The sequence below is a fragment of the Mustela nivalis genome (genome assembly GCF_964662115.1).
Source record: "Mustela nivalis genome assembly, chromosome: 1".
Lineage (NCBI taxonomy): Eukaryota > Metazoa > Chordata > Mammalia > Carnivora > Mustelidae > Mustela > Mustela nivalis.
Window position 1 is genome coordinate 5,834,939 of NC_139020.1, and position 24,825 is coordinate 5,859,763.

The following is a 24,825-nucleotide window of genomic DNA, read 5'->3' on the forward strand; positions in this document are numbered from 1 at the left end:
AAGAGTCACACAAGCCCTTGCAAAAATTTTAATTAAAAAGAGTGTTTTACATGGGGAAACCAGACTTACTGTGGTGATCATTTCACAGTGTATACAAATATCAAATCACTATGTTATAGTCCTGAAACCAATACAATGTTATATGTTGATTAGAATTCAAAAAAAAAAAAAAGACAGTAAAAAAAAAGTGTTTTAAAAAATGTATCCACTCAAATTAATTTAGTCAGAAATCTTTGTTAACTTTGTTCCATTCTACAGAGCATAAATATTAAGTGCTTATAAAACACACTTCATCTGAAATGCTTTAAATATAAAACACAATTCAAGCCTCAAATAATGCATTACGATCTCATGACTACATTTATAAAACACAATGAAAAATTAACAACTTCAAATAAGTAGATAACACTATACAACGGTTCATCCCACAAATGATCCTTTAAACAGAGAGAAAAACCACACAAGCAATGTCAATTAGTGTTATTCTTTTAGTAGTACTATGGGAGACTTAAAATTCTGGTAGTGGTTTTAAAATTTAAATCACTTTCTAATCTGGAATAAAAATAGTGCAAAGTCTTTAAGGTACTTAAGTTAGAAAACTTTGATTCTCTGGTTGGCAATGTGACCTTTAAAGTATGCCAACGGTGCACCCCCCAATAAGTGGATGCCCAGGTGCCATCTTGTAACAAACCCGGGACTTGATGGCCAGGTCACACGTGTGAAAGCCCGGCCTTCCAGTTCGGTGACAAGTGTACAAAATCATGACTCTCGTATCTCACATGAAATCCAAGAACGCATTCAACAAAAAAACTAACCTGTGTGCTTTAGTTTCCTTACAAAAAAAATAGTATAAATCAGATTTTTAACCATCTCAGTGGAAATCCATTGTCTAAAATGTCATAGTTGCATTCGTCTTCTCTCAGCTGAAAGGGTGAAGCACGATCGCCACAACCTTGTTACAGACTAAAATCCAACAGGTAATTCCAACTCCACCTGGAAATGGAGAAGCTCACCGTAAGAGAGCACGCCTACGATCTGCCTGCATTTCTGCTACCTTTAATTTACAGGAAGTCAAGCGTTCTGCAGCAGTGCTCGGCTAAGGAAAACATGGTGTGTGCTTCCTCGATCAGAGTCAGCAGACATCCTACTGATGCACAGGGCTGCCTTCCTTCCTCAACAGGAACTCTGCAGGACAACTGCCAGAGCGATGTGCATTGTTACATACGATATTAACAAACAGGAAAACTACCTTATATGACTATTTGGTTTTCCTTCTTAAAAAAACCATTATAAACAGAGCAGCATCCACCCATGCCTTTCTGGCCCAGCTGGTGACGGAGAGACAGGAAGTCGGGCAGCAGGAGCGGCCAATGGCTCTCCACATGCCTGGAAGGGCGTCCTCGAGCTCTCCTAGTCAGCGGCACTGACAGCCCACCGGCGGGCAGTGGTGCCCACAAGGTTGGGTGGAAGCAGGGTGGAGGGTGTAGTGAAACCAGGATCTCTGAAGCAGTCACTCCTTTTCACTCAGTAATTCACCTCCAGCAACAGATCACAACCAAAGGCTGAGTGGCATGCAGCATTATTCCTGACAGTAAGAAATTAGGACCTAAATACTCTCTTCTATCAGGGGAATTAGTACATCATGATATATCCCAATGAACAGCAGCTATTCAAAATTCCTTAAAAGTTTACTGATATGGGAAAGGGTTTACAATATAAAGTAAAAAGGGGTCTAAAATTCTATGTACCAGGGCCCCTGGGTGGCTCAGTGGGTTAAGCCTCTGCCTTCAGCTCAAGTCATGATCTCAGGGTCCTGGGATCGAGCCCCACATCTGGCTCTCTGCTCAGCAAGGAAGCTGCTTCCCCCTCTCTCTTTGCCTGCCTCTCTGCCTACTCGTGATTTCTGTCTGTCAAAAAAATAAATAAAATCTTTTTTAAAAATAACAAATAAAATAAAATTGTACGTGCCAGATGATCTTAGTGGTATAAAATAAAAAGGAAAAAATAAAGAGTGGAAAATGTACCACAAAGTTAAGTGAGGTTAGCTATAGCTTATGAGATGTTTTTAAATTGTTCTTATATTTCTAATCATTCTACAATATGTACTTTTTTCAAAGATTTTTATTTATTTATTATTCATGTATTTATTTAAAATAAAGATTTTATTTATTTGCCTCTGCACACAAGCGGAGGCAGAGGGAGAGGGAGAAGCAGATGCCCCACTGAGCAGGTAGCCTGATGCGGGGCTCGATCCCAGGACCCCAAGATCATGACCTGAGCTGAAGGCAGATGCTTAACCCACTGAGCCACCCAGGCGTCTGATTATGTTCTACTTTTAACACCCAAAGGATATCATTACCTTTCAAAAATAAAAGAATGGCCAATAGCAGTAAATGCAGCAGAGAGGCCATGCAAAAGAAATGAAGAGGTCCCAGAACTTAGGACCTAGAGATCGGGGTTTCAACAACCAGGATATCAGACAAGGTACGGGACATTCTGTAAGCAGACCCAGACTAGCTCTGCTACTTAACATTTCGGTGACACTGGATAAGGCAAACAACTTCTCCAGACCTGTGTCTTCACTGTGAGCCTTGTGTGAGGCCAAGACCCAAAGGACTACTCACTAGTGAACGGATGAGCGTGGGTTCCTTCCCCCGTACCCCACATGTCTACAGAGGCCTAGCTGTACACTTCTGCTCTGGGCTCCAGAAAACTCTTACCTGCAACTCTAGTAGGAAATGCCACCAGGCGGTCCAGCGGCGTGATCCATTTGCTGGGCACCACAGCCACGGGGACAGAGTAGTACTTCCAGATGAGCGACACCATCAGGGCAGCCTGCGGGGACAGTGCGGATGAGTGCGACCACCTGCTGGCCACATGCCCAGTAATCCGAGACAGAGAAGAAACCGGCCAACACACTGAGACGCTCTGAGCCAATGACCTCAAGCCCCAGCAATGCAGTTCTTGCGGGACACAGACACATCCACACCGCCACCGACCTGCTAGCACCCCAAACAGGGTCTGATTAAAGACAGTTCACAGGACATCTAGAACAAACTGCTGCCAAGCCTTCTTACTGAAATGCCACTTTACTGTTTTAATCTGAATAATAAATATGCACTATTAATTAGCTGATATTAGCTGATAAACTAACCACAGTCTCCTATAACAAAAGTATTCTTTTCTCACTGAGCATCTCTTTTAAGTAGCCAGCCTATGATAAAGATACCTTATTAGTGACAACAGCAATCTCATGCCTAAAATCCTTGAAACAACAGTCCGTTCTCCACCCCCCCAACACACACACACACACAGTGCTGGCATCTGCGTGTGGACAGAGCCCTGTGAGTCTAAACAGTGGCAGCGAAGCAGAAGCATCCTTTCCGCTGCCTTCACCTGTCCCGTGCCTTGGAGAAGCCACTCAAATGATAAGACTTAAAAGAGGGAGTCTGGCTTCAATCCTGTCCCTGGGAAACCTAACCGATGTCAAAACGACAGGACCTCAGGTCGAGTGTACATCACTGAACCCAGACACCCTGGGCTTGCAGGGCTGACTCGAGGCCTTTGGTGCAGTGAGGACCACACGCAGCGCTGAAACCCAGAGTCACTGACAGCAGCCGCAAGCGTGGACACAGCATGGCCACGACCTCAGAGGAAAGCAGCAACAGAAGTAGCTCCCCAGGAACTCTCTTATCCCAGACGGGACCGCTGAGGACCAAGAGCACTGGACTGCAATGAGCACAGTGGGTCCTCACCTCGACAGTGAGCGGCAGTTTCCACGTCTGTGCGCCATGTAACAAGCAATGATCCTAACTGACCATCTTAGCAAATACAAAATCTAAAGAAGCTTCTCTCACTTCCCCCACAAGCTCCCCAAGCTGCACTGGAGTAACGGCACCACCCAAGCGTCCCAGAGAAGCTACGTCAGCATCCATGTGCTAAAAAACCCCAATGTTTCACAACTCAGGAGACAGACTCCCCTGGAACCCTCGTGCACTGCTGACGGGAACGCAAGCTGGTGCGGCCACTGAGCAAACAGTACGGAGGTTCCTCAGAAAGTTAAAAATAGAAATACCATAGGACCCAGTCATTCCACTACCAGATACTCACGCAAAGAAAACAAAACCAGTCCCTGGAGAAGACCCATGCACAGCTATGTTTACCGCAGCATTATGCACGGTCACCAAGACGGGGAAGCAGCCCGTGTCCATGACAGATGAACAGATAAGGATGAGGCTGTGTATTTATATATATTTACACACAGACACAGACACACACGCACACAGAACACTACTCAGCCACCAAAAGGGATGAGCTCTTGCTGTCTGTAACAACAGGGATGCATCCAGAAGGCACACCACTATGTGAAATAAGCGAGAGGGAGACAAACACCGGACCACTTCACTCCCATGCAGACTCTAAAACATGAAAGGAATAAATAAAAAGCAGAACTATGAATACAGAGAACGAACTGATGGCTGCCAGAGGGAAGAGAAATAGACGGATGGGGGAACTCATAAAGGGGACTAAGAGGTACAAAGTCCCAGCTCCAAAGTCAGTCAGTCATGGAGGTGAAAAGCATAGCAGAGGGACGCAGTCAGTCTCATCACAACACGCTGCGCCGTAAGGCGCGGGGATCGCAGTCATCCCGGTGAGCAAGGAGCAACGCAGAGAATTACTGACTCATTATGCTGTACACCTGAAACTCACAGGACACTGTATGTTAATTATATTTCAACTTAAAAACAGAGAGAGAGAAAGGCCTTCCTTCAGTCTGACTTATAAATGCACAGCGTTCAGTTCCATACTGGCAGGATCACGCAGCGCAGCCACAGAAAGTGGAAAAAGCCTGAACTCTTGGACCTGGATCCTGGTGGCCGCAGTTCTGGAGGACAGTCCATAACAACCTTAACGACCCCAGGTGACACAATAGGACACTTACTTGCAATACATAGAAGGCAACACTTATAACCCATTTTATCTTGGCCAACTGAGCTGTCCGAGCTTTCACTGAAAAAAAAAAACAGGATGAAATCATTCTATCAGTCCTGAAAATAAAGGAAAATACTCACAGACACAGAAATGTTATTCTCCTCCTATAAAATAGCTTCTAATCATGTTGTATGACATTTGTTCAGTATATTTAGAAAACAGAAAACAGAATTTCTTAAAAGCCACACATGATGCCATGCATTAAAACAGAACCACACACAGATTGTAAGATTTGAAGCTTTAATTTTGAACACCCTTAAAACTACCCGTCTACATCAGAGATTCTTTTTATAGTGTACTGACCAACAGGACTACATTTGCTCCCCAGGTCTCCCTGTCTACACTGTACGCTAACCCACATGTGGGAGCCTAGCTTGTCCTGGGCCTGTGGGGACGCGGGGGAGCTCTGCAGGTCTTACCAGCCTGGAGGCAGCTCTCTCTCAGTGCGCATTCGCAGCACACGGGTGGAAATGTCTTCGTCATAGAAGAGTGTTAGGGACAGTGGCCAACACAGCAATGAACAAGACCTGACAGTGACCGTGTCAGTCTATTCTCAGATAAGGACACTCTGGGCACATTTGTGAGTATCCACAAAAGCCCTTGGGCATCCACTATGACACTTGCTCTAGGCTTATCTCGAAAAGTGTTGAGGGGCACTTGGGTGGTTCAGTCAGTTAAGCGTTCCACTCAGGTCATGATCCCAGGTTCCTGGAATTGAGCCCTGCGAACTGCTCCCTGCTCAGTGGGGAGCCTGCTTCTCCCCCTGCCTTCCATTTCCCCTGCTTGTGCACCCTCTGTCCCTCTGACAATAAAATCTTTAAAAAAAAAAAGGGGGGGGGGAGTGTTGAATTTCAAAATGTCTACCTACAGAAATGAAAAAAAGCTCAGATCATGATCCCAGGGACCTGGGATCGAGTCCTGCATTGGGCTCCTTGCGCAGTGGGGAACGTGCTTCTCTCGCTGCCTCTGCCTGCCTCTCTGCCTGCTTGTGTGTACTCGCTTGCTCTCTCTCTGGCAAATAATTAAAAAATAAAAATAAATCTTTAAAGAAAAAAAGCTAAAAGGACGTTAGTTGTTTCTGTGTTTAGGAAAAAAAGGCTCACCGACAAAGAGACAATAATCATGACTACTGAGTTTCTCCTGGACAAACTCAGAAGTTCCTCTCAACATTTAGAACATCTAAGAATCAAAGCACATGTTCTACCAATCTTCACAGAAAGACTTCTCTATTCCTCAGCTCCCATGAAGCTTTCCGCACTACAGGTGAAACCAGTACCGTGAGTTTTAAGCTTATCCGTCATCTTGTTGATCTTCCTCTCCAGCCTGGCGTATCTGGCGAATTCATCCATCATGTTTACGGTGGAGAGCTCCTGCTTCATGTCCTGGATCTCTGCTCTCATCTGGGCCTCCTGCTCCGCATCCTTCTGCAGCAGCCTGGACATCTGGCAGAGTGGACAGCTGAGGTCAGCGCCTTCCCACAGGGGGACACCTCCCCCACCCCATCCTAGTGCTGCTGCTTCCAGATGGGCAGGCTGCTCTGGACCTGCACAGCCAGCCTCTGTGGCCTAGTTCTGCTGCTGCCCTCTGGGACCACCACAGACAAAAACGGCCTCCGATGTGAATCACCAGTCAAATTATACTTTTCCTTTTGCAGACATGCCCATGGATCACTCCAGCACAATGTCTGGATCTTTCACCGTAACGATAAAACTGTGATTATAAAACCAATTCTAGCCATCATTCAGGTAACAAGGACCACACATTCTCTAGTCCTGAATTAGGTAGGCAGAGGAAAAGGACAGTGCTAGTGAGGAGGGGGTAGCCCAGCCAGAGGACTTAAGCCCAAGCACCATCAGGAGGGCATTCCCATAGAGGGGCACCCTGGCAAGGGGGGATAGAGGCAAGCATGTGATATGAGCATCTCCAGAAAGGGCAGCCTGGCACAGGTGTCAGAGTAAGAGGCATACAGGATAAGAGGAAAGCACCCAGCCAACAGCAGAGTCAGAGTCCAAGTGGGACCAGCAGCCACTGGGGTGGGGAGGAGGAGGCCCCAGTGTAATTAATGCGAGATTAATTACAAAGGACTGATCAAATACAGTAAACACACTGAATATAATGGGAGCCTGTTTTCTCACTATCAGAACTGGGGGTTAGAAATATGGATGAGGAAGAACCAGAATAAATGCTGAAGTGTTGAATTAGAATCGGAGGCATGGGGGCGCCTGGGTGGCTCAGTGGGTTAAAGCCTCTGCCTTCAGCTCAGGCATGATCCCAGGGTCCTGGGATCGAGCTCTGCATTGGGCTCTCTGCTCATCAGGGAGCCTGCTTCCCCCGCTCTCTCTCTGCCTGCCTCTCTGCCTGCTAATGATCTCGGTCAAATAAATAAAAATCTTTAAAGAAAAAAAAAAAAAAAAGAATCGGAGGCATGGGTGTGAACTCGTGGTTTTTGGTAGATGGAGAAATATAGATGTAAATGTTTGTGAAAAAAGAGCCTCCAAAAGCCAGACCCCCACATGGGACGTCTCCTGATGCCCCCCATCCCCGCATACAATTGTGGGGACACCTGCCAGCTGGAGCCAAAGACAGATGGCAGTGGCCACCAGGTGGCGCCCGGCAGCAGGCCAGGATGCCTCAGCAATGTCGGACAGCAAGGGCAAGCGGGGATTGTGGGGGGCAGGGAACGGAGAAATCCTTCGGGACCCACCCCCAGCGAAGAGTGAACGTCCCACGGGGTCAGATGCGATGCAGCGAGAACACAGCATCCCTTCTGTGACACCGGACAAAGGTGTACGAAGGCTATCCTGCAAACTCCCTGCCCTTGCCATATTCAGAAACACCAGCCATACCATACCGGGAAGCCTTCCAGAGGAGAGATGCATCAAGTGTGTGCAATGCACAGTGCTGACCGGAACCCTTTGCTACAAAGGACCTTGCTTGGAACGGAGCAGGTCAGGAGGAAGGTTCCTGATGGCTAAGTTGTGGATAAGACACCTGTTTATACAGTAATGTGTCGGGGAATGCAGGGGCCCAGGTTGACAACTTGCTTTCAAGAAACAAAATCAGTTCTTTGTATTGTATGCACACCTTTTTGGCACATTAGTTTCAAAATTCTAGAAAACAGATTAATTTTTTAAAAAATGAAAGAGGATAACGTATATAAGTGTACTGGCACATAGCAAGTGCACAATAACCGGGTTCGTCCCTCGGCTTGGGGTCCCCTCTACACAACACAGCAGCACTTCAGATAGAGCTGGGAGCCACGCCCCGTCACCGGTGTCATGGGTGTCCCGGGCGTCTGCATAAGTGCGGGTTCCCAGGACAGCTTCTGAGGTAGCAGCCTTTAGCACCTACGCAATGAAGCCCTTCTCCAAGGAAGCGGGAAGCCCGCTTCTCCCCCTCCCCCTGCTCCTGTTCCTGTTCTTGGTGTCTCTGTGTCAAATAAATACAATCTTTAAAAAAAAAAAACTTTTTTGAAGATTTTATTTGACAAAAAGACAGAGATCGCAAGTAGGCAGAGAGGCAGGCAGAGAGAGAGGGAAGCAGGCTCACCACTGAGCAGAGAACCCGATGCAGGGCTCAGTCCTAGGACCCTGAGATCATGACCTGAGCTAAAGGCAGAGGCTTACCCCACTGGGCCACCCAGGCACCCCAAAAAAAAATTTTTTTAAGACCAAAGATGTTTACTCAGGACTAGGTGAGTGAGGGTGGGAAAATGAGCTGTGGAGAAGCTTAGAATCTTATGGTTAGGGCGCCTGGGTGGCTCAGTGGGTTAAACCACTGCCTTCGGCTCAGGTCATGATCTCAGGGTCCTGGGATCGAGTCCCGCATTGGGCTCTCTGCTCAGCAGGAAGCCTGCTTCCTCCTCTCTCTCTCTGCCTGCCTCTCTGCCTACTTGTGATCTCTCTCTGTCAAATAAATAAATAAAATCTTAAAAAAAAAAAAAAAGAATCTTATGGTTAAATTAGACAACTGTACTGCTTGGGAGGGAAAATGATTAAATTAGGTCTGCAAGTATCTGGAAGTATTTAAATTTGCAAATAGGTACCAATATTAATCCAAGACCTCCTTATAAGTGACAGTTAAAATGTACCAGAATTATGAATTAAATAGTAAAATCTAAAGGGATTTTAAGTGTTCTGAATATTAATTTTTCAAACAAAAATAAACCTCTGACCTCCTTATGTATTCAAAAGCACCTTCCAGAACCTTAAACCTCTCACTTGATAGAAACACATAAGCTTTGTGGGGTACAGCTTTTTCAAAGACCTGGAGACGGGTCCATAAAGAATCCTCAAGCAGAAAACGAGTTTTCCCAAAATTCTTATTAAGATGACAAGCAGTGGAAGACTCTAGAGAGAAAACAAGGGTAGGACCGATCCTCCTTGTCACCCTTGTCCCCCAGACACTGGCTGCCAGCCTGCATGAGCTCACAGTGTCCTACCAGACTCACCCTGAGATCCTGTCCAAGTCCCAAACCCCTTTCCGATTAGACAAAATGTTACGGTTTGAACTTGGAGTCACACCCGGGAAGAGTCAAACCCCACTCCGCCACTCAATGGCTGGCATCTGGACTAGACCCATCTGAAAATTAATTAAAGTATAATGACATTTAAGCCCAAAGGTTCGTCCCTCCTGGAACACAGGGGACACTAGGTGAATGACATGCTGGGGTGGCCTGCTTAGATGTGTTCCTAATACTGGCGACACACTGCTCATGCCGAGAAGGGACCGAGGCTCCGGCGAAGCTACAGACCCACACGAGGACTCGGAGTTAGGAGCCCTCCTCACGGCACTGGTCCCCCGCACCCGGATGACCCCACCCACGAGGTCCCGACTGCGCATGTGCACTCAACCTCCACTGCCCCAATTACCCCCACAAATAACATTCGGGGGCCATCCTCACGCCTGGTGGTCCCAGAAGGAACTCACCAGGCGACTGCTTTCAAAGAGGGGAGGGTCTCAGGAAGGCCCCTACGGCAGGAGGCAGGTCCTGCAGTGTCCGTCCCTGGCGTCCCTGGCGTCCCTGGCCTCCCTGGCTTCGGGGAGCCTGGGCCCCTAGAGGGAGAGGGAGGCGGCCACTTTTTAGACCAAAAAGTGAAGGCAATTTCCAAGTCATCAAATATGAAGGTGGTAGTCCCCCCCACAAACCAAATCCCAGAGGGCAACCTGCGTGGGGTCCATGCCCGGGGTTTGATGGGGGGAGCTGTTTAGCCCAGCGCAGCACCCACTCTCAGCCACGTTAGTCCTGGGGCGCCTGAGTGGGGCACCCGAGTAGTGCGCCTCCCTACACCCCGCCTCCCTCCAGCGTTCCCGGAGCGCATGCGCAGTGCACACAGCTCGCCGGGACACGCTCCGCCACTGCTAGGCCCGGGGCGCCTGCGCAGTACGCCTCCCTAGCCTCCACAGCGGCGCTCGCAGGGGCATCTCCGTCTCCCTCGTTCTCTGCCTTTGGTTGAAGAAAGTCCTGGTTCCCCTATTAAATGAGCTGGGCCCTCCCATCCATATGCCCTATGACCAGCTTGAAGAGAATTAAGAACTCTCAGGAAAAGTCCAACCAAGTCAACACAGGACTGGGAGTCCTCATCCCGGCCCCGACTCCACCGCAGTATTGAGCTGAGGTCCCCTCCCAGGACCCTGCAAGGCTTTGCTAGACAGAGGACTTGTGACACCTAAGAGACTGATTCAAGGGCTTCAACAGGCCTACCTGACTAACGGGATGGTGCGCCCCACCCCGCCCCGCCCCCCATTCCTACTGGCTGAGCGGAAAACGCTTCGGAAACACGGGAAGAACGCTGGATGCGATGTAGGAGGACATGGCCCATTCCCAGTCAAGCTTGGTTTCTCCTCAGGGGTCTTCCCCACTTAGGTCCGCCAAAAGGACCTGTAACAGGCAGCCTCTAATGGCCGTGAAAGAAAGGAGTTGGGGGAAATTGGAAGGGGAGATGAACCGTGAGAGACTATGGACTCTGAGAAACAATCTGAGGGTTTTGAAGGGGCGGGGGAGGGGTGGGAGGTTGGGGGAGCCTGGTGGTGGGTATTATGGAGGGCACGGATTCCATGGAGCACTGGGTGTGGTGCATAAACAATGAATTCTAGTACACTGAAAAGAAATTTTAAAAATTAAAAAAAAAAAAAAAGAAAGAAAAAGAACAGCGTCTTACCCTACTCAGGAGAAGAGCGTTCCATACGGCTTTACCCTGACCCTCACCACCAACCCAGTGCCCAGGTGGTACAGATCTCTGCTCCGGTAAGTATATGTGATGGCCCTGACAATGAGCGTTAGAACCAAGGGGAAACAGGTTCAAGAAAGCTAACTGTGTTGAGGTTACAGAGGTCATACATCCTGTGGAGGCAGCACAGAATGTGAACACGGTGCTTTTTCATCTAAATGAGTAACACCCAGGGACACAGCCTCATATGCATCCAGACTGCAGCAATAACCCCTGGTGAGTGTGTCCTAGCTGCCGAGCACCAGTGTGTTGGAAGCTTGGTTAAGGAGCAGGATGATGACAGCTCTTACTTACAGCCACTGCCATACCCCAAACACAGACTCCTCTCCCCCGGCCAAGAGGAAATTACGAACAATTCATGGAGGAATACCAAACTAACACAGCCTCTTTCAAAGAAGTCAAACTATCACTCTTTGCAGATGATATGATATTTTATGTGGAGAACCCAAAAGACTCCACTCCAAATCTGCTAGAACTCATGCAGGAATTCAGTTAAAGTGTCAGGATACGCCAACAACAAGACAGAAAGTGAAATTAAGGAGTCGATCGCATTTACAATTGCACCCAAAACCATAAGATACCTAGGAATAAACCTAACCAAAGAGGTGAAGAATCTGTACTCAGAAAACTATAAAGTACTCATGAAAGAAAGTGAGGAAGACACAAAGAAATGGAAAAATATTCCATGCTCATGTATTGGAAGAATAAGTATTGTGAAAATATCTATGCTACCTAAAGCAATCTACACATTTACTACAATCCCTATCAAAATACCATTTTTTTGTCAAAGAAATGGAAAAAATAATCCTAAAATTTATATAGAACCAGAAAAGATCTCGAATAGCCGGAGTAATATTGAAAAAGAAAGCCAAAGTTGGTGTTATCACAATTCCAGACTTCAAGCTCTATTACAAAGCTGTCATCATCAAGATAGTATGGTACTGGCACAAAAACGGACACACAGATCAGTGGAACAGAATGGAGAGCCCAGAAATAGACCCTCAACTCCATGGTCAACTAATCTCCTACAAAGCAGGAAAGAATGTCCAATGGAAAAAAGACAGTCTCTTCAACAAATGGTGTTGGGAAAATTGGACAGCCACATGCAGAAAAATGAAACTGGACCATTTCCTTACATTACACATCAAAACAGATGAAGGACCTCAATGTGAAACAGGAATCCATCAAAATCCTTGAGGACAACACAGGCAGCAACCTCTTCGACCTCAGCTGCAGCAACTTCTTCCTAGAAACATCACCAAAGGCAAGGGCAGCAAGGGCAAAAATTAACTACTGCAACTTCATCAAGATCAAAAGCTTTTGCACAGCAAAGGAAACAGTCAACCAAACCAAAAGACAACTGACAGAATGGGAGAAGATATTTGCAAATGACATATCAGATAAAGGGCTAGTATCCAAAATCTGTAAAGAACTTATCAAACTCAACACCCAAAGAACAAATAATCCAATAAAGAAATGGGCAGAGGACATGAACAGACATTTCTGCAAAGAAGACATCCAGATGGCAACACTTGAAAAAGTGTTCCACATCACTCAGCATCAAGGAAATACAAATCAAAACCACAATGAGGTATCACCTCACGCCAGTCAGAATGGCTAAAATTAACAAGTCAGGAAACGACAGATGCTGGCGAGGATGCGGAGAAAGGGGAACCTTCCTATACTGTTGGTGGGAATGCAAACTGGTGCAGCCACTCTGGAAAACAGCATGGAGGTTCCTCAAAAAGTTGAAAATAGAGCTATCCTATGACCCAGCTATAGCACTACTGGGTATTTACCCTAAAAATACAAATGTAGTGATCCAAAGAGGCACGTGTACCCAAATGCTTATAGCAGCAATGTCCATAATAGCCAAACTATGAAAGAACCTAGATGTCCATCTACAGATGGATAAAGAATATGTGGTATATATACACAATGGAATACTATGCAGCCATCAAAAGATTGAAATCTTGCCATCTGCAATGACGTGGGTGGAACCAAAGGGTATTATGCTGAGCAAAATAAGTCAATCAGAGAAAGGCAATTATCATATGATCTCCCTGATATGAGGAAGTTGAGAGGCAAAGTGGGGGTTTGGAGGGTAGGGAAGGAAATTAAAGGAAACAAAATGGGATCAGGAGGGAGACAAACCATAAGAGACTCTTAATCTCACAAAACAAACTAAGGGTTTCTGGAGGGAGGGGGGTAGGGAAAGGGTGGTGGGGTTATGGACATTGGGGATGGTATGTGCTACAGTGAGTGTTGTGAAGTGTGTAAACCTGGCGATTCACAGACCTGTACCCCTGGGGCTAATAATACATTATATGTTAATAAAAAATTAAAAATTAAAAAAAAAAACTAACACAGCCTCTTTGAGCAACTTAGTTTCTTACAGTTCCAATAAAGGTGAAATGGGATGGGGTATACAAGAAGAATCAAGGTGACAAAAAAGATGGGCAGGCAAACCACAGAACAGGAGAAAATATTTACAAATCATATACCCAGTAAGTAAACAACTCCTCACCCAACAACGACAACAAACCAAATACTCACTCACTCCCCACTCTGAACCCACAGAGGATGCCCTTCCCTTATGGACAAGCACCTGATGCCCCATTAAAAAGGGGGCAAAGGACTTGAACAGATATTTCTCCAAAGAAGATACACAGATGGCCAATAAGCACATAAAATCACTAATCATTAGGAAAATGCAATCAAAATCATAATAAAATCACACCTTGCCTCCATTGAGGATGACTGTTATCAAAACAAAACAAAACAAGACAGCAAGTGCTGGAACTTGTGGAAAAATTAGAACCTTGTACGTTGCTGGTGAGAATGCAAAATGGTGCAGCTGCTATGGAAAATGGTTGGGCAGTTTCTCCAGAAGTTGAAAATAGAATTACCATATGATCCAGTAATCCCACTTTGGATATTTACCCAAAAGTGCCAAAAGCAGAGACTCGAACAAGTATTTGCACACTAGTGTTCCAGCAGCATTATTCACAATAGCCAAAAGGTGGAAACAACCCCATGTCCATCAAAAGAAGAAAGGATAAACAAAATGTGGTATACATACACAATGAAATATTATTCAGCCTCAAAAAGGAAGGAAATCCTAACCCGTGCTACAACCATGGTCTACAGGGATAGACCCGGAAGGCATTATGCCGAATGAAAGAAGCCAGGCATAAAAGGAAAAATACCTACATGAGATAATCAGAGTAGTCAAATTCATTGAGACAGAAAGTAGAACTGTGGTTGCCAGGACTGAGTTGAAAGAAGAATAGGGACTTACTGTTTAATGGACAGAGCTTCAGTTTAGGAAGATGGAAAGTTTCTAGAGATGGACGGTGGTGATAGTCGCACAATAATGTAATGATTTAATGAAACTGAACTATATACCCAAAAATGGCTAAAATGGTAAATTTTAAGTTGTGTATTTTACCAAAATTTTATTTAAAAAGAGAAAAAAGATGGAGAAGCCAGTTCTTTCAGGGTCTTTTATGCAATGCTAAGTACTTGGGACATCATCTTAAAAACCTAGCAGTGTCAAAGGGGAATGAAGGGTTAAGAGAGAATTCCCCATGCCTTAGTTGGACAATGCAGGTAGTACAGTCCTTGAATAGAATCTTACAGGAAACAGGCACTCAATGAATACTGGTAGAATAAAGAAAGGAGAAATCCTGCCTAGTCTTAAATAATATCCCCTTCACACACACCACCATCACCACCACCAATGTAAATCAGGAAGTAAGAGCAGGGAGATTCCCCCAATTATGGCACGCAATTCCCCCAATTATGGCATTTTCCCCCAATAATGCCATGGCACGCACCCAGTCTTAAAGGTCTCCAGGTCTGTCAGACTCCCGCTGTAGGCGTAAAGGGGACGCCCTTAACCCCCACACACCTCATCAAACCTGCCTCCAATCCTATTACCAAGCTCCAAGAGGCAGAGGGACAAAACCAGGAGACTCACAACCAAGGATCAGTCTCCGCCCCAGTGGTCACTAACTGGATGCACAGTGACTCTCTGAGTCAGACTCCTCCTTTGAGGTAAAGGGACATGGGATGACATTCGCATTTTACAGCAGCTGACAACCGGCCACGAGGTAATGTACTCATGCCTACGCCAAGTGCACGAAGAGAGCTGCTCCCGGTGCCCTTTGCTCTCCTGGACACAGGAAGCGTGACACAGTGCCGAGATTCCGTCTACGCAGCCTCTGACCGCAAAAGTGGAGGCGGCTGCAGCCTGAGAGCCTTCCACCCGGGACCTGGCACGGCTGGCACGGCTGGCACGGCTGGCACTCCGGCACTCCATGCGGGAAGGCGGCGGCCTCCAGGAAGCCTGGACTCCGCGCTGCGCCAGGCGCTGGCCCCCAGCAACGAGGGCTGCGCGAAGCCTCCGCCGACCGGGAGATAACGGGAACGAGCGCGGCCGGCTGGCAGGGGGCACTGCGAGCTCCCGGCCTCAGGGCTGCTGCCCCGGGAAAACGCGGCCTGGTGTCGCCAGGTCATTCTTCCGCCCTCAGAATCGAGAAGTCCGGATGTGGGGAGTAAAGCTTTGCAACTTTTGGATGCTAGCAATTAACAAAAAGAAAAAAATCTTAAAATAGGACGGCCCAACCGGACACTTCTGCAGGCGCAGTCCGGCTCGCCGGGCACCGCGGCGGCCACCCACCGGCCCCGGGAAGGCCAGGCAGCCACTTACGAAGGAGGAGAAGGACGGGAGGAGGATCCTGAGGACATTGCACCCAAACACGAAGCTGAGCACCAGCAGCCACGCCCAGCGGTCGGCCTCCGCGCCGCTCATCCCGGATGCTCCCGGAGCTGCCCGCTCTGCTAAGGGAACTCCATGGGGACCACGCCGGCGCCCACGCCGCGCGGGCGCCTGCGCAGTGAAGCCCGGGGGGGTGGGGGCGCGCAGACGCGCCGGTGCGCCTGCGCACTGTGCTGCACTGGGCGGGGAGGCAAGACTGCTTCTTGGTCTTGGTGGACGCTTTCCGGGCAAATCTTGGCCTTTCCGGCTTCCGTAGCCTTTCACACCCTCCCCACCACCCCCCTGGCCGCCGCTTGGGTTGCCACCAGCTTCAGTTTTCGCGTAGCTGCGAGCCTTTTCTTATTATTACGTCATGAGTACTTACTTTAAATTGACTCGGTTTTATTCCTAGAGGAATTTATTTTAAAATAAGCCTCTCCATAAGTGGAAAACTACCGTAATTATAGTAGCAAGTGACTGTAAAACCTTTTTGTGGTTATATGTAAAATGTCTTAAGTTTACAATTCAAAACAAATCACTGAAATAAGTCTAAACAATTTACAAATCTCCATACCTAAAAAATAAGCATTAAACAGAAAGTACTGTTTACAAACCCACCTGTTTAGGTAGGTGAATCGAGGTTTTAGGGCAGAATAATCCCAATTCAAGTTTGCATATAGTAGATAAAGCAAAAGATTATTTAGCGGAGGCGCCTGGACCGCTCAGTGGTTAAGCCTCTGACTCTTGATTTGGCTCAGGTCAAGCTCTCAGGGTTGTGAAATCTGAACCCCACACTTAGCGTGGAGCCTACTTAGAATCTCTCCCTCTCTTGTTCGGCCCCGCCCCGCCGCCCCCCCCCCCATGTGTGTGCGCACAAGCCTGCTCTTTCTCTCTCTAAAGATAAAAAATAAATTAAAACTAAAGATGTTTAGCTTCCCCTGCTCTCAAGGTTGGATTTTGAGAACTAACTCTAATCAAATGAATCAAGGAACTGTGGTTCTACACTGTCTTCACAAAATGAGCAAACCAGGGGTGCCTGGGTGGTTCAGTGGGTTAAGCCTCTGCCTTGGGCTCAGGTCATGGTCTCAGGGTCCTGGGATCGAGCCCTGCATCCAGCCCCGCATCCAGCCCCGCATCCAGCCCCTCATCCAGCCCCACATCAAGCTCTCTGCTCAGCGGGGATCCTGCTTCCCTTCCTCTCTCTCTCTGCCTGCCTCTCTGCCTACTTGTGATCTCTCTGTGTGAAATAAGTAAATAAATTTAAAAAAAAAAAAAGACGAGTAAACCTTTTCCAATCTCTAAAAGTAGGGAAGTTTTCTTCCAGTCCAAGTTAGGACAGTTGCCTGGGAAACATGCTCCTGACAGGAAAGAAAGTGTTCCAGAGAATGATCAGTTTTTATAGGTTTATATGCCTTTTTACATCTTGTACAAGCTCAAAAGATTATAGATTAGCATATAGGCAGCAATCATGAGTTTTTTCACAGAGGAATTCCGGAAGCAGGAACATTGATCAATCGCTTAGGGACAAGATGGTTCTGCTATAGGCTACTTATTCACAAAGCGGATGTACAAGGCATGGGTGGAAGGCCATAAATCAAGTTTCTGGATTAAACAAAATTTATTTACAGTTGTGTTGACTGAGAAAGAAATCAGAAATGGCATTCCTTTTATACCAGGCCTTTAGAGTTTTTCATTCATCATTTCCCCTTTTCGATCTATTGACCGAAATCCAATCTTTAGACAGAAAGCATTTATGATCATTATTTTGCCCCTTGATGCCAGAGTAATTGCTTAGTTGCCCTGGGTCCTTGATGTCCCTCAACACTAGGCACCATGTAAGTCACCTAGGAGTCCGGGGAGGGGCGGGGCGGCAGGTGGTGGTGTTCAACAGTATGGCCTTTAACAGTGAATACTACAGCCAATATATATTTTTCAATCAGATTGAATTGTCATGCAAACATTGTATGTGTGCTTTGTAATGAATTTTTGCCTTTGCACTTTTGTAACATTCATAACATAAATACAAAAATAGCAATAAAAATCCGAGTAATAATATTTGAAGACCTAATGGGGACTAGATACAGAATTAGAAAGAAAAGAATCCCCCCAAAAAAATCCATTACAGGTATTTTATAATATTGAATTAACTTGAGTATCTATTTCCTTTATCTGTAGTTATTCGTGCCTTGTGATATGTTTGAGCTGACTGGCTTAAAATGTAATTAAATTTTCTGTGATTATATGTAACAATTTCTCTGCCCCGTAAGTTTCCATAGATATTACATCTTGTGGTGGTTTTAACTCTATCTCCCAAAACATTTGGTCATCAGTATTAATATTAGAATAATTTTTGTTAGAATCAGACCACTGTATTTGAGATAGAAAGTCAGTATTACACCATATAGGAGTAGAGTTATGATGAAAAGTACTCTAGTTACAAAATAAATCAAGGAGTATTACAGAGGTGGTTTTTGAAAAAATTATTTATTTGAGGGGCGCCTGGGTGGCTCAGTGGGTTAAAGCCTCTGCCTTCAGCTCAGGTCATGATCCCAGGGTCCAGGGATCGAGCCCTGCTCCGCAGGGAGTCTGCTTCCTCCTCTCTCTCTGCCTGCCTCTCTGCCTACTTGTGATCTCTGTCTGTCAAATAAATAAATAAAATCTTTAAAAAAAAAGAATCATTGTCTAATAAGGCCCATCTTTCTCCATGGGAAGAACTTTGGTGGTATTTATAATGGTTTCCATTCCCATTATGACAGTGAAATAAGTCTACTTAGCCATAAGTTTGGTACTAGTGCAGTAATTTAACATTTATGTGTATTTATGTACAAGGGTCTTTAATTATTTTCTGCAGATTAAGAGAGCTGTACATTTTGGGTTTCTGTGGTGAATAAAGAAGGCCATTGACCCATAGTTACCTCGGAATCTTCTGGGATGAATGGCAAATTTAGATTTAGGAGGTGGCTGAATTCACCAAGTCACTCCTAAAGTATCATCTTTGGTAGATGCCTATTGTTTGTTCTTATTATGTGTGAGGTTACTCTGTCCACAAAAACATAGTTTGTGAGTACACTGGGTAATCCGGCATGTTGGACAAGCTGCAGCTAAGTTTCTCCCTTTGTACCTGGGGATCTTTCTTCATACATTATCATCTAAGTTTATGGAGACAAAATGGTCAATCTGTTGAGTATTATATTTACTGCAGGTTAAATCTGTGTTAGGTAGCACTTCTTGAAAGGCTTTTCCTAGTAGAGGTACTTTATAAGCACCAGTGTAGCTAAAGGAACATTAGAGTAAGTCCAAGAGGTCATAAACATTTCATCTAAGTTCTCATCAAAATAAAATAGGTAATATTCAAAGTTATATTAGTTAAATCTGCAAGTAACCACAATATTTTATCAGGACATAATAAAGGGGAGGTGAAAGCAAACAAGTAGGTTTACTGTCTTCTAATATCACAATTTTTTAAGAAAAAAGATTAGAAAGACAAGCCTGGTCCCAAATCTTGGGAAATCAGTGTACACCAATGTCAACTACTCCTCATCCTAGTTTGTAGCTCAGATGTCTCTGATGATCCATCAGGGGCCCGCTAAACAATGAGGCACAAATATTTTGTCTATTTATGAGCTGTTGTGGTGATTTCATTACATCATTTACTTTTTCCAGTTTGCAGGGCTTCAGGAAAAAGGACAGTTTTAATTCTAAAATGATTCCAACTCAGAAAAGTAGGAGAAAAATCAAAGTGTTCATTTGAAGAGATGGAGCCAGGCATTGGAGGACACTAAAAGAACCCCAAATTGAGTTCTGTTTGTAATGAATAGTATTAAAATCTAATATCTACAAAAATGTGTTATTGAAAAATGTTCTTTCTACAATCAGTCTTATTTTTACCAAAGATAGCCAAATTATTACTAATCTCTTCACAAAATAAATCCAGTTCTAGTAAACCTTGCCTATTTATTTACATAAGCTCAGCAAGAATAGTGATTTACCATGTAGGGTTTTGATGGAAAATTTTTAAGATTTTTTATTTATTTGAAAGAGACTGAGCAAGAGAGAGAACATGAGCCAGGGGGAAAGAGCGGGGGGAGAGCGGGAAGCAGACTCCTTGCTGAGAGAGAGAAAGAACCCAGGACTCTGGGATCATGAGCCGGAGGCAGACATTTAACCAGCTGAGCCACTCAGGTGCCCCTGGTACTTTTTAATCAGGAATTTCAGATGGAACTTTTTTTTAATTTAATTTTATTTTTTCAGTGTTCCAAGATTCATTATTTATGCACCACACCCTGTGCTCCTTGCAATATGTGCCCTCCTTAATACCCACCACCATAGCTTCTCAAGGGCAGAAGCCAAACTAAATTCTTGCTGTCAGTGCCTGCATGGTTATAGATTTAGGTGAATTCCTCTTCTTGAGGTCCCCAAAATAACCTGAGGTTCCTGCGCCTGCCAGAAATTGACATCTTTACTCATCTGGTAAGGCTGCTGGGAACTCTGTAAGCAAGATAGAAGACCAGCATTTCCAAGGGATTTTATTGGCCCCCAAAAGTCAACCTTAGTTCCTTAAAGCTGTCTGGTCATATCTGAGTCTATGCATGTTTTTCTCGAATATGATATTCCAGTCAAAGTCTTGGTAAAATAACCAATGTTTCCAATGGTGTCTTGTTACAAGGAGAACAGATTCCTATTGAACTTATGCAAACAATTATAACTTCCCCAAAAGAAAGAATACTCACTGAGAGTTTCTGAATTTTGGAGGGTTTTAAATAGAGAGAAAAGATAAATGTTTCAATTTGTTCACAAAGGTGTATTTTATCATATTTCTGGAAGTCATAGGTATCTTAAGAGGAAAGGACTCCTTAAATCTGGAACAGTAGACTTTAAAGGACCAGTATTGTTTCTCTTGATCTCAGGGTTTTGAATTTAAGCTCCACATTGGTCTGCATGCTGGATATGGAGCCTACTTAAATTTTTTTTTTACTAAAATAAAAGACCGGTAATGTTTTAAACAAGAGTCATAAAAATTGTAATCATCTTCCTCAATTCATTCAATCCTATGTTATTAATTCTTGTTCTGTTTGAATGCAGTTTTCCCGCTACTTCTGGAAATTCTTACTTAGCTTAGTTTTATGATCTAAAAGACATCAGAAACCTGTGTTGGTCAAAAAGTCCTCTTTATGACTCTCATTAAAGATGAGACACATTTTCAAGAACCTCAGAACAATAATATAAGTGGCAAAAAGACTCAAAATATGCATGGTTTAAGATCTGATGAGAGTTCACTATAATGCAGTTGACAAAGAAATCCATTTGTGTCAGTGACACACAACATTTCAATAATTAGAATATCAAGTGGTGACCTTATGCCAGGACAAATTAAAATTTTACACATTTCATATAATTTCTAAAATAGTTACAGCATTTCAGGGTGTTCTGGTGGCTCCGTTGAGCATCTGACTCTTTTTGGGTTTGGTTCAGGTCATGATCTCAGCGTTGTGGGATTGAGCTCTGTGTCAGGCTCTATGCTCTGTGGGGAGTTTGCTTGGGATTCTCTCTCTTCCTCTTCCTCTGCCCCATTCACCCACTCACACACACACTCTCTCTCTCAAAATAAGTAAATCTTTAAAAATAGTTATAGTATTTGCCCATATAATATAACCTAAGAAGGTTTATCGTCATTTGTTTAACAATGCTTCCTATATGACGTAACACAGCAAGTAAGCAAGCCTAATTAGTGAAAAGGATTTCATTTAGGATTCAAATTTTTGGGAAGTTCTGTTAAAAACTTCAGATGATTTTAAAGCACATGGCTACATAGAATTACAGATCATTAAAGAACTTAATATTTAACTATCTATTTAACCAACATGACAATAAGAGATTCTAAAGGCAAATACAAGAGGCTATCAGCCATTAGCCAAACTTAGCACCTTTTAATACTGAAAAGTCTTAACTTTCCGAAGTAATCAAAGACCTGATAAAGACAAAGCATAGCAACTATGGGGTCTTTTTTTTGGGGGGGGGGGTAGATTAAAAAAAAACTTTGTTTATAAATTCTTATCAAGAGCAGACCAACAATCCAAGAAAACTTGGACTATTTAACAGAAAAAAAAGGCCAAATTTCAATCTTATATTAATGTACATTTAAAACTAATTCATTCCAATCTTAATTAATCCTAACCAAGCATAAAATTCGTTTCAGAAGATTTCCCTTCACAAACCTACAACTTTCTTTTTCATTCAGATTTTTGTCCTAAGCCTTCTCTCTCTAAATAACCAGTCTCATTTTAGGACAAAATTATTTTCCTTTCCCTCAACAAAAATATGTTCCCATTCCTCATATCTTTCTTATCAAAAACACATCTTACTTTCCTTACAATACAGAGTTGTTGTTGTTGTTGTTTATCATTTTCTAGCAGTCTCAAATACATTTATCAGAATTCTTAACACTGGGGTGTCTGGGTGGCTCAAGTCAGTTAAGCATCTGCCTTTGGCTCAAGTCATGATCCCAGGGTCCTCGGATCGATCCCCACATCAGGCTCCCTGCTCAAGGGAGAGTCTGCTTCTCTTCCTCCCTCTGCCTGCCTCTCCTCCTGCTTGTGCGCTCTCTCACTCTCTTTCTTTGTCAAATAAATAAAATATTTTTAAAAAAGAATTCTTAATGCTTAGAAACCTTGATTTCTAGTAAAAATTAAGTAGTAATCACTTGTGAGCTGTTACACCAGAATAGTTTACACAAGAACTGTATGAATATGTTTCATGATTTCTGACTAATGTGGTTTTTTAATACTACAACTTTCAGTAAAACACAAAACATGTTTACCAAACAGACCCAAGTATCCTGAGTTTGTCTGCAATAAGATGACAAAAGCAGACAAACCTACACTCAATAATCAATACTCTAGTATTCTATCTTGTTTGGCAAAGACCTAGATATCCAATGAATTCAACCCAATTTATCATTTAATTTAGCAAAACTCCAAAGTTTCAGGTTTCCTTTTTTTTTTTAATTTTTTTAATATTTTTTATTTATTTATTTGTCAGAGAGAGAGGAGCAAGAGTGAGCACAGGCAGACAGAGTGGCAGGCAGAGGCAGAGCGAGAAGCAGGCTCCCCGCCAAGCAAGGAGCCCATTGTGGGACTTAATCCCAGGACGCTGGGATCATAACCTAAGCTGAAGGCAGCTGCTTAACCAACTGAGCCACCCAGGCATCCCACGTTTCATGTTTCTAAAGATTTTGAAAGCTATAAAGCTTTTTATTTACTTACCCTATCTGCTCTTAACAACTACCCAGGAAAAGCTCATGAGAAAGACAAAATCAGCTAGTATTTGAAATCATTTTTTTCTGAACATGGCCCCAGAGATGACATGAGCTTATTTGACCGTTAATAGACCTTGTTAGAATAGAAGTGTTATGTTTAATGCAGATATCTCTAAAAACATCTCTTTTTAATTAAACCAACAAACTTAAACTACTTTTAATATGGAACATTTTTTCAGATCACATGAACATAAAAAACATTTGGGCTAGTCTCTATCTTTCTGAGTTGTAGAATGTTCGGGTTTTGCTTTGTTTTGTTTTTGTTCTTAATTTAAATACAATTAAATAGCATATAACGTAGTATTGGTTTCATAGGTAGAGGTCAGTAATTCATCAGTGCTATATAACACGCAGTGCTCACTACATCACAGACCCTCCTTAAAGTCCATCATCCAGTTATCCCATGCCCCCTTCTCTTCCAGCAACACTTAGTTTGTTTCCGATGATTTAGAGAAAGGGCTAGTATCCAAAAAAGAACTGACTGAACTCAACACCCAAAGAACAAATAATCCAATCAAGAAATGGGCAGAAGACATGAACAGACATTTCTTCATTTCTTATGGTTTATCTCTCTCTCTGATTTCATCTTCTTTTATTTTTTCCTCCCTTCCGTTATGATCCTCTGTCTTGTTTTTTAAATTCTACATATGAGTGAGATCATATGATAATTGTCTTTCTCTGACTGACTTATTTCAGTTAGCATAATACCATCTAGTTCCATCCAAGCCATTACAAATGGCAAGATTTCATTCTTTTGGTGGCTGAATAGTATTCCATTGTGTATATATAAGATGTCTTTATCCATTCATCTGTCGATGGACATCTGGGCTCTTTCCATAGTTTGGCTATTGTGGACACTGCTTCTATAAACACTGGAGTGCGTGTGCCCCTTCAGATCACTACATTTGTGTCTTTGGGATAAATCCCTAGTAGTGCAATTGCTAGGTGATAGAGTAGCTCTACTTTCAATTTTTTGAGGAAACTCCATACTGTTCTCCAGAGTGGCTACACCACCTCGCATTCCCATCAACAGTGTCAGAGGCTTCTCCTTTCTCCACATGTTTGCCAACCTCTGTCATTTCCTGACTTGTTAATTGTAGCCATTCTGACTGATGTGAGGTGGTATCTCACTGCGGTTTGACTTGTATTTCCCTGATGTCAAGTGATGTTGAGCATTTTTTCATGTGTCTATTGGCCATTTAAATGTCTTCTTTGAAGAAATGTCTGTTCATGTCTTCTGCCCATTTCTTGATTGGATTATTTGTTCTTTGGGTGTTGAGTTCAGTCAGTTCTTTATAGATTTTTGGATACTAGCCCTTTCTCTGATAAGACATTTGCAAATATTTTCTCCTATTCTGTTCATTGCCTTTTGGTTTTGTCAACTGCTTCCTTTACTGTGCAAAAGCTTTTTATCTTGATGAAGTCCCAATAGTTTATTTTTGTCTTTGTTTCCCTTGTCTTTGGAGACATGTCTAGCAAGAAGTTGCTCCAGCCAAGTCACAGAGGTTGCTGTCTGTATTCTCCTC

General features: G+C 43.9%; 1 protein-coding gene across 1 annotated transcript; it reads right to left on the reverse strand.

The window, feature by feature from the left end:
• Positions 1-14: 14 nt before the first annotated feature.
• GET1 (guided entry of tail-anchored proteins factor 1) lies at positions 15-16,136 on the reverse strand. Its single transcript, XM_082697796.1, has 5 exons — positions 15,937-16,136; positions 6,269-6,434; positions 4,943-5,010; positions 2,721-2,835; positions 15-993 (listed from the first exon to the last, which is right to left on the reverse strand). Exons 1-5 carry the CDS (start codon positions 16,036-16,038, stop codon positions 920-922), a joined length of 525 nt encoding a protein of 174 aa, XP_082553922.1. The 5' UTR covers positions 16,039-16,136; the 3' UTR covers positions 15-919.
• Positions 16,137-24,825: the final 8,689 nt, after the last annotated feature.

Coding starts and splice junctions, on each gene's coding strand:
- GET1 (XM_082697796.1), bottom strand. CDS start 16,038: ATGAGCGGCGCGGAGGCCGACCGCTGGGCGTGGCTGCTGGTGCTCAGC. Junction 6,435..15,936: donor TCCCGTCCTTCTCCTCCTTC/GTAAGTGGCTGC, acceptor CCACTCTGCCAG/ATGTCCAGGCTGCTGCAGAA. Junction 2,836..4,942: donor TTGCCTTCTATGTATTGCAA/GTAAGTGTCCTA, acceptor CTGTCCCCGCAG/GCTGCCCTGATGGTGTCGCT.